The sequence below is a fragment of the Pediculus humanus genome, genomic scaffold, assembly GCF_000006295.1.
Source record: "Pediculus humanus corporis 1103172107463 genomic scaffold, whole genome shotgun sequence".
NCBI lineage: Eukaryota > Metazoa > Arthropoda > Insecta > Psocodea > Pediculidae > Pediculus > Pediculus humanus.
Genome location: NW_002987083.1, coordinates 55,990 through 71,270, shown reverse-complemented (window position 1 = coordinate 71,270; position 15,281 = coordinate 55,990). Strand labels below are relative to the sequence as shown.

The 15,281-nt window shown below is 26.5% G+C and overlaps 4 protein-coding genes across 4 annotated transcripts; 2 read left to right on the top strand and 2 right to left on the bottom strand.

Moving 5' to 3' along the window:
• Positions 1-487: 487 nt before the first annotated feature.
• On the top strand, positions 488-974 carry Phum_PHUM116860 (uncharacterized protein; the record flags this gene model as incomplete). The annotated part of the gene is made up of 3 exons (XM_002424135.1): positions 488-592; positions 683-836; positions 934-974. 3 exons carry the CDS (start codon positions 488-490, stop codon positions 972-974), a joined length of 300 nt encoding a protein of 99 aa, XP_002424180.1.
• A 1,130-nt stretch (positions 975-2,104) lies between these two features.
• Phum_PHUM116850 (RWD domain-containing protein, putative) lies at positions 2,105-3,137 on the bottom strand (the record flags this gene model as incomplete). The annotated part of the gene is made up of 2 exons (XM_002424134.1): positions 2,105-2,335; positions 2,436-3,137. The coding sequence occupies 2 exons, from the start codon at positions 3,135-3,137 to the stop codon at positions 2,105-2,107; spliced, it is 933 nt and encodes a 310-aa protein (XP_002424179.1).
• Positions 3,138-3,290: 153 nt separating this feature from the next.
• On the top strand, positions 3,291-10,649 carry Phum_PHUM116840 (uncharacterized protein; the record flags this gene model as incomplete). The annotated part of the gene is made up of 20 exons (XM_002424133.1): positions 3,291-3,357; positions 3,537-3,706; positions 3,781-4,029; positions 4,214-4,221; positions 4,445-4,667; positions 4,742-4,910; positions 4,990-5,349; positions 5,434-5,814; positions 5,901-6,125; positions 6,240-6,568; positions 6,666-6,756; positions 7,008-7,118; positions 7,244-7,492; positions 7,648-8,028; positions 8,103-8,772; positions 8,912-9,261; positions 9,341-9,508; positions 9,586-9,881; positions 9,990-10,243; positions 10,331-10,649. 20 exons carry the CDS (start codon positions 3,291-3,293, stop codon positions 10,647-10,649), a joined length of 5,070 nt encoding a protein of 1,689 aa, XP_002424178.1.
• Positions 10,650-13,257: 2,608 nt separating this feature from the next.
• On the bottom strand, positions 13,258-15,080 carry Phum_PHUM116830 (FAD NAD binding oxidoreductase, putative; the record flags this gene model as incomplete). Its single annotated transcript, XM_002424132.1, has 4 exons — positions 13,258-13,347; positions 13,451-13,559; positions 13,669-13,712; positions 14,979-15,080. The coding sequence occupies 4 exons, from the start codon at positions 15,078-15,080 to the stop codon at positions 13,258-13,260; spliced, it is 345 nt and encodes a 114-aa protein (XP_002424177.1).
• Positions 15,081-15,281: the final 201 nt, after the last annotated feature.

Sequence of the window (15,281 nt, the reverse complement as noted above, 5' to 3'; positions counted from 1 at the left end):
GAGAGATAGAGAAATTAATTGTGAGAAGATAAATGTAAGAAAGAAGATTTTTTTTGTATTTATCAAGAAAATGTCATGAAAATCCATCTGGGGGGGGAATCCGCAGCTTGGTGGTAAGTTGAAAAAAAAAAATTTTTTTTTTCAAGGTAAAAAAACCAATACAATGGATAGAACCGTCCGATAAGCTGGAGAAAAAAGAAAAAAGTTCCAGGTCAAAAGATAAGATTAGTAGAGATAAAGACAAAGAAAGAGATAGAAAGGAAAGAAAAGTAGGAAGGAAAAGAGTAAGTTTTTTTTTAAATGAAAAGTTTTTCCTTTTTTCTTTTTTTAAGTAAAAATTAATTTTTTTTTTTTTTTTTTTTTTTTTTTTTAGGATAGAGTTTCCGACGACTCATCCATCGATGGAAGTAAATTAAGGAAAGACGAAGAAAAAAGTAATGAAAATAATTTTTGTTTTTTTTTTATTAATCACGTGACAAAATAATTAATGGCGGGATTGTATATTTTAGGTTCTTTGAAATCTAGCAGTCATCAAAATGGTGGATCTGACTCCATAGAACTTAGCCACAGAGAAAAAAGACATTATACAAGAGTTGGTTTTCCCCCCCCTTTTTTTTTTTTTTCATATTTTCTTATTTTATAAACGAGTAATTAATTATTTGTAATGTTTTTCTTTTTTTAGCAACAACAGTTAAGCCCATCTTATCAATCTGAAAGAGACATTGATAGACCCAGAGAACGTGGAGTCAGATCTGGTCATTCGACAGATAGAGCAAGATCGTTGGAAGTATCGGATCGTGAAAGAGAATCCAGAGACAACCAATATCCTTTTATGCGTTTAATTGTTTTGTTTACATTTTATCTATCAATAGTAGTTATAAAAAAAAAAAAAAAAAAGTTATATATATATTTTCTTTAATTTATACTTACCAGTAGAAGGAGTGATGGGTCCAAGAGAAGGTGATACCAACTGATGAATGAATTCAAGTTTTGTAACCGTTCTTTAACATAATAATAACACATTATTTAAAAAAAAAAAAAAAAGTTCGTTTTTGTAAATTAATAGAATTTAATGAAACAGTTTGATTTATTAATTGAAATTGTGTATAAATAAATATAACTTCTTTACAATTGAAATTTTTTTTTTTAATATTATTCAAATTTTCCTATTGTCCTTTACCTCATTTACTACTTTTAAGTTAATTAGTGGTAGTAGTAGGTACAATTAAAAAACTTGTCGATTATCCCCTTAAAATTTTATTTTTTCCCCCTTTTTTTTTTTTGTTTACGGTATGAGTTATTCTGAGACCATCAATTCAATGATTGATTGTTAATTTTTTGAAAAATTTAAACATCAATAATTACGTTAATTTGAAACTAAGTTTAAAAATTAATAGGTTTTTAATATTCATGGGTAAAAATTATATTAAATTTTATTTACCGGCGTAAAATGACCTAATAATTTGGATAATAATCCATATTTTTATTAACAATCACGAGGATTATCGCAAAAATCTTTTTTATGTGATAAAACTTTGTAAATGCAAGTAAAGAACGAGTCGTATCTTGTTTAATGCTATTTATCATACGCGTTCAAATTTAACAAAAAACAATTTTTTTTTTTTTTCCTTTCTTACTGTGTTGCTATGTCATAACCATAAATTTTTTATTTTTAATTACAATTAAAAGTTTCTTTTTTTTCGAGCTGAAAATAAAAAAAAAAAAAAATAATCAATAAAAAATAAACATTTGGTTTCATATATATATTTAAATGCCACAATTAAAGTAAAAGTATTAATTATGCAGAAACTTTGGCTGTTTTTTTTACTCTGGAGTTCCAGTTGGCAATCTGAATTAACTGACTTATTGTCAACAACTGATAAATTTTTTCAAGAGTTTGATTTAGTTAATGGCATCGAATTAAATGTGAACGAATTTAAACACATGGTCAAGAGAACATTCAAGCTGAGCAAAGATCACAAAATATTTAAAAGATCAATTGAGAATGATGAAAATGAAAAAGGTAAGTTTAATTTCTTTTTTTTTTTTTCCTCCTTTCCCACCTTTGTTTAATTAATGTAAGAAGTAATTATTTTGACTCTTATTATTTTCCATCCATTCCGAAATATGTTTTAAAAATATAATCACATTCATATGTTTTTAAGTATTTGTAAAATTCTCCTAAATCCATATGATGATCTTGTTTTTTTTTTCTACAATTGCTAAATGATATTTCTTCAAAATTTTTAAATTTTCTTAAATTATCTATATCACAATCTGCTTCAACTCTTTCTTTTGATATGCATAGAATTTTTTTCCATGTCAAGCTTTTTAACTAAAAAAAAAAAAAAAAAAAAATTATTTTTGTAAACAATAAAAGATAATAATTAACAAATGTTAATGTTAATATTAATAATAATGATAATAATAAATACCTTTTTCCATGATTCCTGACAATTATTTTCATATCCTTCAAAGCAAATAATTCCAGGTTTGCCAGGTAGACAGAATCCAGTTAATACATATTCATCTGCCAAATCTAAAATTATTCTCCTTTTGACTTTGGAGTAAATATGATGAGAATAAATCCACAATCTATTAAAAATATTTTCCTCTTTTTTAACATTGCTCACAGAGTCTTTTACTTCATTTTTTGACACAAGAAAATATGTTTCTGCATTTTCCTGTAACCAAAAAATTATTGAACCAATAATGATTTCATCTTTTTCAAGATTTGAAATATAATTAGACAATGATTCGTTTAAAGTATTTTGCTGATTCCTATTTAATTGATCGCTTCTAACATACACTTCGGGTTTGACGTGAGGATATTCCGATGGGAGAAATATTATTACATCCAATTTCGAATCGCATATATTTAAATGTACGGTATAATTTAATTGAGGGGGTTTTACTAACGATTTCCCTGACAAATAATCTTGAACATCTACTAAAATTCCATAATCAATAGATAATTCGTCAGACCTGGGAAACATCGATTGTAACATCTCACATTCGGATATTTGCATCTCGAGCCATTCTTTTTGACTTTTCACGTCAAATTCTTTATCATCTTCATCTTGATTAACCACCGATAAGTTGAAAAAATCTTCTTTTTCATCCTTACATTCCAACATTATTAAATTAATATATTACATATATTTTATAATTTCTATACTTTTATAAAAAATTAAATTAGTAATAATTCACTTTTGTTTCTATAATTATGTAATTAACTTTGTCGGTCCCCCGAGATTTGAAATAAGACTTTATTAATTTTAACTTTTGCAATGTTGGCACCACATTATAACGAGTATATAATTTTTTTTTCACGAATATTGGCTATCCTATTTCGCCGTTACTTTTATTAGTTTGAATCTTAAAAAAAAAATTATTTGGCGTCTCTTAAGTTACTCATCTAATTTTTAAGTGAATTAAATTGTATTTAAAAGAAAAAAAGTATTCAATTTATCACATAAGAGTATATATAATCACAAATATGTAATATCTGTGAAGTATATTAAAATGTTTTACAGGTGTATATTTATTAAATAATATAATTGATGTTGCTAACATCCCAGCCAAATTTCCAAACGATATAAATATATTTTCTGCACACAATTTGCTTTTTGTTATCACTTTGGAATCCAATGGCACTAATCCGGAAACTCAGTTGGCAAATAATTTGGTATTATACCAATATTCTGTAAGTCATTGTAAATTTTCAATAGAGATTTAAAGTAAACGGTATTCCAACGGTAACGAATGTTCTAATTTTAGCCCATACATGGCATCAAAGAAATTGGGAGAATGCAAATTCAAGGAGGAATCAAATCAGCAGTTCATACTTTTAAAAAAAGCATTTACATAATAACGGCTGAACATGAAGCCCAAAATTCTTTCGATACTTTCAAAGGCTCTACCCTATATAAAATGACGGAGTTGCGAGGAAGAATTATATTGGAAAAAATTCAAATATTAAACGTAATCGAACCAAATGATGTACAATTTTGGGAACATCAAGATAACGTACGATATTTAATCTCTATCTATTTAAAAATATAAGTTTTTTTATTTTTTTATTTTAATTTCTCTTTCGATTTTTAGTTTTATTTAGCAATAGCATCTAACATGGGAAATGACTCGTTAAGAACAGGAATTCTTATTTACAAATGGACGGGACATCATTTTAATTGCATTCAACGTATTTCAGGCAAATATGTAAAAAGTATAAAACTTTTTACAATGGGGAGTTTTGTGTATTTAGCTGTTGCTAACTATCAAGATGAATACGGTAAAAAATTAAATAATTTTTACAGATATCTATTTAACATACATAAAGTTCACGTGACGTAAATAAAATTCGTTTTACAGGAAACACGGATATTTTTTCTGATATATATAAATTTAATTTAAATGACCTGAAATTTTATCACTTTCAAAGTATTAAAACTCACGGAGCTCAAAATATTGCACATTTTAATTTTGAAAACAGTAAACTAAAAAAAGATGATCATTTTTTGGCAGTAGCAAATTACATAGGAAAAAATAAAAACGGAGCTTTGACATCTAATTTAGAATCAATCATATACAAATTTAACGGAAAATTTTTTATTCCTTTTCAAAGTTTTAGACTCCTCGCAGCAACAAAATGGCTGCCGATAAAGGTAACACATTTGCTTTTCTTAAAATTTTATTAGCACGAATTTGAATGTTTTTTATTTTTAAACACACGTGACAGGGATCGAAAGGAGAGTTTCTGCTTTTAGTGGTTTATGCACATGGTTTGAAAGGATATCAATATGACGGTTGGAGGTTTTCTCAAGTTTCACTCCAATTCGGACAAAGTCTTATTGGAACCAACATACAATCCATGAGAGCTTTTCAATATCTTGAAGATATTTTTTTAAGTACGACTTATTTTTACTTAATAATTTACATATATAATTAAAATTTGTTTTTTTAAATTACGATATTTTACCAACCTAGCAACGGCCGACAAAAACAGCTTCGGTGAAAACGTTAATCTATGGAAACTTATATTTTCGAAAAAAAACGATTTCGAAGAAATATATAGAGAAACGGAGATTTGGTGCGAAAACATGAAATTAAAAATGCTAGAAGACAATTTTACGAGCACAGCAGAAGAAGTTAAATGGGAAATACAAAAAACTGGAGACGTAGAAAACCTTCGAATTTTGGATTTAAAAGAGGAAGAACCAGAAAATAAAATACGAAATGAAATAAATATTTTAATGAATTATACCGAGAAAATAAATGATGCTTTCGAAGAAAATTCAGAGAAAATCGAAAATGACGGAAGCGAAGAAAATATATTTGTAATATTAGGTGAATTTTTTCTTTTTTTTTATTAGAGGCATTTTTTTTTTTTTTATGAAAGCTGAAAATCTAAATTGAAATTTTTGAATTTAGGTTCTAAAAATATCAGCAACGTTGAACTTCAATGTGCCACCGAGCATTGCGTAACATTCAAAAATTTGAAAATAGTCAATGCAAATCAAGAAAATTTTTCTGATTTTCTTTCAAACATTCTATTTATAAATAAAGATATAACTGAAAGAGACATCGATTTTGAAAATTTAAACATTTCGAAAAATTTGTTTTCAAATTTTGTCAATGAACATGAAGCAGAAACTTTAGTCGACGTCACGTCAGAAACTTTTGTTAATTCAGAATTGATGGTTAATGGCACCGTTTTTATTAATAACGATTTAACTGTTTACGGGATGATTGACGGTATTCAACCAGATCGAAAGAATTTCCTTCTATACGATGGAGATCAATCAATCGATGGTTAATTCATTTATTTAAATGCAAAAAAATCCAATCAATCACAATTTCAACGTTATTTTTTGGTTTATAATGTGACATTATTTTAGGTAAATTAATTGTAAAGGCATTAAGGGTAAAAAATTTAAAATTATTCGGAACAATAAACCGACACAACATCACAGATTTGCTACGACAACAAAAGGTAGAATTACAAACCAATTACGAAGAATTAAATGTTAATAATTTAATTATTGAAGGATTAATTAACGGTCATAATATCACTCACATTTTAAATGACGCTATTACTACTTCGGGAAATCAAAATTTTCAAGGTGAGCCTAACCTCCCCATACCGTAGTAGATGAGTCTAGGACTAAAGCCGAGGTCACTACCCACTAAAACTCCTGAATGTGCTTAATAAATCTCTTTCGTTTTTTTTTTTTCAGGAAGTTTACAGTCTTCAACGATAGAAGCAAATGAAATAATTATTGAAGACGAACTAATTAATAATATGACGGTGAAAGAATTTATTATTTCCAACTTTTGTAAAAAAAACCTGAAAAATAAAAATTCTGAATTAATTTCAAATGTTCAATTAGATAGAAATTCTAAAAGTATTAAATTATTATCAGAAAACAGCATTATAATTGTTGAAAATGTTTTCAAAGCCAAAGATATTGTAGATAAAAAAAATCATTCTTCTCTTTTCAATATAATTAAAAATGGTTACGAATTAAATGAAACAATTATTAATTCACCTCTTAATTTTTCAACTGTAAAGGTTAATATAAATTAATTTTTTTTTTTTTTTAAATTTGACAATTAAAATATGTTAAAAAAAATATTTATTACCTTTTGATTTATTTAATTAGATTTCAGATGATTTTGTAGTGGAAGAAATAAATGATGATTCCGTTGAGTCTTGGCTTCTTAAAAATTCAACCGTTGAACAAACGATATTTGGTAAAAAAAAGTTCTTCGGTAACTTCTACATAGAAAATGAAGTTTCAGCTGATAGATTGAATGAAATCAATTTACAGGAATTATCTTCTGATGTCTTCAATCTGAAAAAAAATGAAAATATATCAGGAAATTGGAAAATTAACTCTCTCATATGTCAAGAGTTGGTATTTATTTTATTTTTAATTTATTTTCTAAAACACGACAAGATAAATTAAAAAAAAAAAAAAATTTTTTTTCCTTTTTCAGATTAGAAACTGAAGATGAAAATTTTCTAAATTTTCCACCGCGTAAATTAAATCAGCTTAAAATCAATGATGAAACTGTAGCTGACACCTTAAAAGTTGATTATTTATCAGTTTCAGGTAAATTCCAATTAAAAAAAAAAAAAATTTTTTTTTGTTTTTGCCATTAAAACTTTTATTAAAAAAGTTTTTTTTTTTTTTTTGTACAAAAATAAATTTAAATTCAATGTTTTAATTACTTACAGATGCAATTGATGGTATAAATTGGGAAAATTTTATTAACGATTCTATTTTAAATCCGGTTTCATTTATCCCTGGAGAAAAAATAATCGATGGAACTGTTAGAGTTAAAAATTTAAATTTAAAGGGCCAAATCAATAATTTATCACTCAATGAAAGTGTCAATTTAAATTTAAAAAGTTTCGATTCAATTGTTTTACACGAAGATTTGATTTTAAAGAATTCTCTTACGGTAGATGAACTGAAATTCGAAAGTTAGTTTTTATTTATTGCGTTTCTCTCTCTCTTTTTCTATTAATTTCTACTTTGAAAAATTATAAATTTATTATTTTAGATACAATTGATTCGATATTAAATCCAAATTTTACAAAGGAATGGCTAATGCAAAATGAAATGCAAATAATATCAGTTCCTTTTTATTTTGAAAATATTCAATTAAAATCGGGTGCAAGTCTTAAAAATGAAACAATAAATAAAATAAATTTAAAAAAATTGTTTTCAAGATCGATAAAAATAAATGAAAATACAAAAATAAAATTTTTATATGGAACCGGTCAAATAAGTGCAAATGAAATTGAAATAGGAGAAACATTAAACGGTGCTCATTTTAGTGATTCCATATTAAGACGATCAAATTTTAACTCCTCTCAATTTTTGTCTGGAGAATGCCTTTTTGAAAATGGATTAGATATTGAGGGATCTCTTATCGTTGAAGGTTTCGTTTCCGGTTTAAACGTTTCTCATTTGTGTCAAATTAATCCAAAAAATAAAATTAATTTAGTTGTTGGAGGTTAGTTTATATTGAATAATTATTTTGAAAAAAAAAAAGTTAAGAACAGTAAAAGTAAAAAGATTTTTTTACAGGTTCTGTTAAATTTAAAAAAGAACCAAAAATTCGTTACTACGTTAACGGTTTTGACGTTAGTGAACTAAGTGAGAACGCGTGGATGAAAAACGAAAAAACAACATTAAAAGGATCAAATAATGTATTTGAAAATATTTCTTTCGAAAATAAAACAATTTTACACGGATCGTTAAATAATTTATCTTTAACTAACATATCAAAATATTATTTAAGTAAAACATTAAACAGAGTTATATCGCAAGATTTTTCATCGGAAAAAATAATAATTAAAAAATGTTGTAGAGCTCGAAAAGCTTTTGTTAACGGATACGTTAACGGTATAGATTTCAGTAACTGGGCCAACAACGTCCTCCTTCAAAATGAAAAACAATCGATCCAGGGAAAATTAAAATTTAATACTTTCGAAGCAAAAGAATTAAATACAAACGGAACCATAAACAATATCGACATATTAAAAGATATTTTGCGATATGACCTCGATAATGTAACCGTTGAAGGAGAAAAAACGTTTGAAAATGTCAGGGTTCTTAATTTGTCAATAACTGAAGGGAAAAAAATTCAAGGGGTTGATATTGATAAATGGCGAAAAAGTTTAATGTCTCGTAATAATGATTCTATCATCTATGGAGATGTTATTTTAGATAAAGCGGAATTTATCAGTCCCATCAGGTACGCCTTAACAGGTTCTCCTTAGTATATAGTTGAATTACTAAAAAAAAAAAAAAAACATTATCATTATTATTTATTTTTTATTTAGAGTTTCGCAGAAGGTAAACAATGTTACATTTGACTCTCAAAATATTTTAAGAACAACCGGAAATCAAATAATTTCCGGTACAAAATTTTTTAAACCAATATCTGAATCGAATGTAACAATCGGCATAAATAATTTAAAGTTATTCGGTTTGATTGACGGCCTGGATTTCGATACGTTAATCAAATCCCAGGCTTATACTGATCGAGATTTAATATTCACCGAACCACAAACTTTTTCAAAAGGAATAAATTTTAAAACTTTAGATATAAATGGATCTCTTCAAAATGTTAATATTTCATCCATGTGTCATAATTTTTTCAATCCGGTAAACGTAAACGAATTCGAATCCGAATACGACAGCTTACTGAATAAAACAAAAACTCTCATCGAAATAGTAAAAGGTTCGTCAGACACGTCATGATTTTCTATATAAAATCAAAATAAGAATAAGAATAATGTAATTAATTAATTAATTTTCAGGTCGAGCATTTTTTTTGAGTCATTTTGAATTGATACAAACATTGAAACCGAATATAAAAGCTGTAGTTCCGGCTGTGGAAAATAAGGGACATTATTTAGCCGTTTTTACATCTAAAACTATGAAACTCATGAATTGGAACGAATACTCGGAAAATTTTATTAACGCCGGTTGAGTATTTAAATTTAAGACTTTGACACACAAAAGAAAAACTTTTAACGTTTAATTTAATTTATTTTTATTCCAGGAGAAATTTTAAATTTAAAAGAAAACGTAACGTTTGTCACATCGGAATTTCCCACGAATGAATCCCTTCTTTATATTGAAGATTTAAAGTCAACCAAAGTTATTTATTCAGATTTAGTTCAACAAATCGATAACAAATACGATACATCCTGCATAACTTCGTTTCAATTAAAATCCCTCAATAAATCCTGCATATTCATTGGTCAAAAGAAAAACAGTTCGGTTATTCTTTGCAAAGGTTTAATAACACAAGATTTAAGTACTTACCAATGGTTGGAGTCTAAAGGTTCAGTTCAGGTGAGTGAATTTTAATATTCAACAGATCGATATGATTCTCTGGAAAAATAAAATTTTTTAAAATTAAAACTCATATTCAATTTTGTTGTTGTTGTTGTTGTGATCAAGGCCACTGCGCTGACTATCAATGATGAAACGTATTTGGCGGTTATAAACAAAGAAATTGTGGTAGATAAAATAGAAAATAGTTTGGTCATTTATCGATTCGATTCGAAACTTCATCACTTTTATGAAACTCATACATTGGCCGAAGTTAATCCTGTTGCGGTGTCATCTGTAACATATAAAGGAAATTATTATTTGGTAGCCGCAGGAGGACACTTACCAGAATCCGTTCACAACAGCGTCATAAGCATTTTTAAGTAAACATTACATTTTAATTAATTATTAAAGTCATGGTTGTCAAAAAAACAAAAGACAGTGACGTAATAATTAATTTTTTTTGTCAGGTTCAATAAAAATTATAAAGTTTTTGTTCGTTTTAAATCAATAAGAGTCGATACTCCGGTGGATGTTCATTTTGCATTGCTTCCATCGAAAGAACTCGCTTTATACGTTCTTACTTCTAGTCCGACGAAACCTTTCGTAGTTTTTCTTCACAGAGGAGTTGCGGGATTCGTTGAAGAAACTTCTGGACTTTCACTATATCCCGGTTCTCATTTGTATTCGTTTACAGATTCTAAAAATCGGCATTTTGTTATAATTAACGGTCTCGAAAGAGGACAAATATTAAAAGCAGGTTTCAAAGGTGACAAAACACCAGCGTAGGAATTCCAGTCATTTATTTATTACCGTAATTAATCAGTTAAACGAAATTATTAAGTGAACATGTAAATATGCGAAAAAATAAAAAAGCAAAATTAATTAAAAATAAATTATAATTTTTTTTGTGTCACCGAATGGAACCGATAATAATTAATAAATATAAATTGTTTTTATTTAAATAAATTAATAGTTTTGTATTAATTTTAAACACGTAAAATTCTCACAATCGTAAAAGAATTAAAGGAAAATAATTTTTATGTAAAGGTTCTCCACCCCCTTCTCTCCCTCCCTCCGCCCCTTATAAATATTTTATTTAAGTCATTAATTAACATGTTATATAAAATGAAAGGAATTTAAAATTTAAAAAAAAAGAAAAAATGAAATTATTAAATTATTAAAATTAGCAAAAAAAAAAAAAGAAAAAAATTTTTTTTTTATTATTATCGCTAAAATCGTGTGTTATTTAAGAAATTCGAGAGACATTATCATCATGTGTGTAATATACCATCAACAACAACAACAACAACAACAACAATCAAAAAAAAGAAGAAAAAAAAAGAAACAATAAAAGAAATTATTTATAAACTAACAATATTTATATATAAATATATAATTAACCATCTTAATTATTCGATAAGTTAACATTTAACATCAATGCTAATAAGATGGTTCCTGTAAAAAAAAAAAATTTAACATAATTATGTTGAGATTAAATTTAAAACAATTGATTGAAATGTAAATTATTTGAAAATATTATTATTATTATTATTATTATTATTATTATTTACTGGGAACTTAAATAAATTTATATATCTTTGATTGTAAAAACGTATTATAGACAACGTCTAAACAAAAAAAAAATTTTTTTTCTAAATGAAAATTCTTTAGTTTCCCTAACAATAATAATAATAACAATATTTAGTTTTTGAAAATTTAAAACAAAAATGGAGAGCATTTTATTAATGATAAATATAACACCCACCACTTATTAAACGCCATTTATATTATTTTATACTAAAAAAAAAAATTCACATAATGGATTTATTATTAGTCGCAATTAATTAATAATAGAAAGAAAGAAAGAAAAAATATTTTTAAAAAATTTCAAGTCTTTTATTAAAAAAAAAAAAAAAAAAAAAAAAAAAGAAAAACAATTTTTTTTTTTTTTAAATCCCTGACTATTATTATTAATGTAAAAATTAATATCTAATAATAATAATAATGATTATTATTATTATTAATTTTTGTTTATTTAAAATGTAAATGCATTATTTCAAATTTGGAAATAACAGCAAAATGATTATATATTTTGAACACAAAAAAAAAAAAAAAAGAAAAACTAATTAAACGTAAAACATTTATTATTAAAAAACAATTATTATTATTCGATTCTAATCAAGCAAAAATTATTTACGTTTATTTATTTATTTATTTATTTTTCCCTCTTCTCAAGCCGTTACACAAAATTTTTATTTTTTTAAATAATAGTCTTAAATTCTAACACGAATATTAATAATAATAAACATCGAACGTGTTTTTTAAATGTGTTTCCATAAAAGAAAAAGTTCGATGGTGTGAAAAGTTTTTTTTTTTTAATTTTAAACTTTCGTCGTTTCCATTATCATCATCATTATCATCATTATCATCATCTCTCGAATGATTTTCTATAAACAACTATCGATATATAAAATAACAAAATTAAATTGAGCTCATTCAAAAGGAGCTTAATCAATTGTAAAATACGAATTCAATTAATATATAAAATAAAAATAAAAAAAAATTATTAATAACTATTGTTAAATTAAAATACAATAATAATAATAATAATAATAATAATAATAATAATAATAATAATAATAATAATAATGATAATAATAATTAAAAGAAAATTACGAATATTTTTTTTTCAGTTCGATTATTATATATCACGTTCACACGAATGATAGATATTAAAAAAAAAAAAAAAAAATCACAGCTACTGATTCGACATGATAAAAAAAAAAAAAAAAAACCGAATCAAAAGTTCAGGAAAAGAGATTCAGGTTCGAAAAAGGCCGGCAAACGGTTGTTTTTTTTTTTTTAATGTCCACACACGCACTCACATACACACGCGTGTGTGAGTGCTTGTATGTCCGTTGCCCGTTAAAAAATTCCAATGAGATCCATTTTAATAAAAAAAAAAAGAAAAAAAGAAAAGTTCTACCGGCAGAGCGAGAAAGGCATGACGAGCCTAAGACAAACGTTGTTGATGGGCGAATAATTATCAACTACCGATGACAGACGAAATGTCATGGAAGCAAACAAACAAGGTTTGTTGTTGTTGTTGTTTTTTTTATTACAACGTCGTACTTTGGCTAATCTTATGTCTGCTTTGAAATAACGATTCACAGAACTAAATATTGAAGCCTTCGCCGGGAGAGGACGTGAATTATTTTTCACATTGATATTACGAATGTTTTCAAACAACTTTGATGGGTTGTACGAACGCGAGCATGAACACCGAGTTGTTGAGCAAAGAAGCGAGGCACCTGATTTAATGGCGCCCGGCAATATCAACTCAAAAGGACCGTAAACGGAACCAAAGAGGAAAAAATCCGGGCGCCGACGCGTTTCAGTCCCAACCATTTTCTTTGATCATGTGAGCCAACTCAATAATATATTTTCCTTCTTTATATTTTTGACTTGATTCGAATGCATGTTCCTACGGAATACAATATTATATATATAATATAAATATTATCAAGTCAAGTCAAAGTAATTGAATAAAAAAAAAAAAAAAGGAAAAAAAAGAAAGAAAAAATTACATATTTCCAACCCAAAGTTGTTTTGCAACATTCACAATAAATATCAGCGACTGCGTGAAGTCCAGTCAACAAGACACGTTCTTCTGCTGGACCGCAGCCGACGTTTACACTGGAAAAACAAAAAAAACAATCAACGCGTGGAATAAAGTAGAAGTGAAAATTGTATTTGTTCTACTCAAAAACCGTAAAAATAATAATAAAAAAAAAGTTATACTTACACAGAATTAAAAAGATATGCTCTTCCTTGGCTACCTTGAAATGACTGGAAAAAAAAAAAAAAAAAAAAAAACTGTTACAAAAATAATAAAAATTTCAAACCGCTGAAATAAAAATTTTTACCTTAAATATACAAAAAAAAAAAAAACATTTAAATAACAACAACCTTATCAGAAATTAATTTAATTATCATTAATATTAGCGTGATAATTGACCTGGCGAATAATAATAATAATAATAATTATGTAATGTAAATAATGACGGGAAAATACGATAATATTTAAATCAATTTATTTTTCACTCTCTGACAATTTCAAAATCGACCGCCTTTTTTTTTAAAAAGAAAAAATTCAATAAAATTTAATTTTACTTTAACAACAACAACAACAACAACAACAACAACAATGCGGGGTTAAAATTCTTCTAAATAAAAGAAAATGGGGAAAAGTAAATAAAGAAAAAAAAAAAAAAAAAAAAAAGGAAAACATGCGCATTAATTTTCGTTCTTGTTCCACGTGGCAACTGATTTTCCTTATAGGTCACGACCTTGGACAACAGCCACCCAGCTGTTTTTCTCCCCCACAAAATCGTTCTACTTGCACGCTACACCACATATATATATATATAAAACGAAACCGCCATTTTTATTCCTCTACGAAATCAATTTACAAAAAAAAGGAAAAAAGGAAAAAAAAAATTCCGGAATTTTTTATTAAAAAAAAAAAAAAAAAAAAAAAAAAAAAAAAATACGCGAGGTTTTTTTTTTCTTCTTCTTAAAATTAAATTGTGTTGGTGATTCATTGGAAATTCACATTTTGCTAAAAAAAAAAATCAATTTGGTAAAATTTAAACAATTTAAAACAAAAGAAAACAAAAAGAAAAATTTTTTTGATGAAACGTAATTACGGTTTCAACAACAACAACATTAGTTTATTTCAAAAATGATATTAAAAAAATTTTTTTTTTATATAACATGTGCCGCATATATTTTCTTAAGGCAAAGTAGGTATGAAAATTACTCGAGGCCTCAGGATCGCGTGACTACCTGAAAAAGACCCTCCTAATTAATACAATGAGTATGTGCTTCAAGTTTTAACCTGTACGATTCACACGGCAAACTAATTGGTGTAATGACCCTAAAAGAGCTTAATTTGAAGAAGAGAAAAAAAGAGATTTTTTTATTCGTATGAGTAAAAAATATATTTTTTTTTCATATCATTCTTCTGGAGAAATAAATAATTATTTGTCTTATTATTTAATTATTCCTGAAAAAAAAAAAATAGAAATTACATATATTTAAATATTAACTTACTTTTGAAATGAGCTCGTCGTGATTGGCCAAGTGCGCCCGACAGTGGACGCACGAGTATGTACGGTGGCAATGTGGCAAATAAGCCTGAAAAGTCTTCACCATCGTGTAAAAGCCTTCGAACCTGGCGGCAGGAACTCAACCGAGCCACCAAAGACACAAAGGACCGTCTCTGGGCCCAAAATGCAGGGCACGGCCATGCAGGCGGCAGTGATTTTCTCTTCTATGCTATACCACCACTTGTTAATCTTACCCTCATACCACCTGAAAAATAAAATAATTTTTTTTTTTTTTTATTTTTATGTG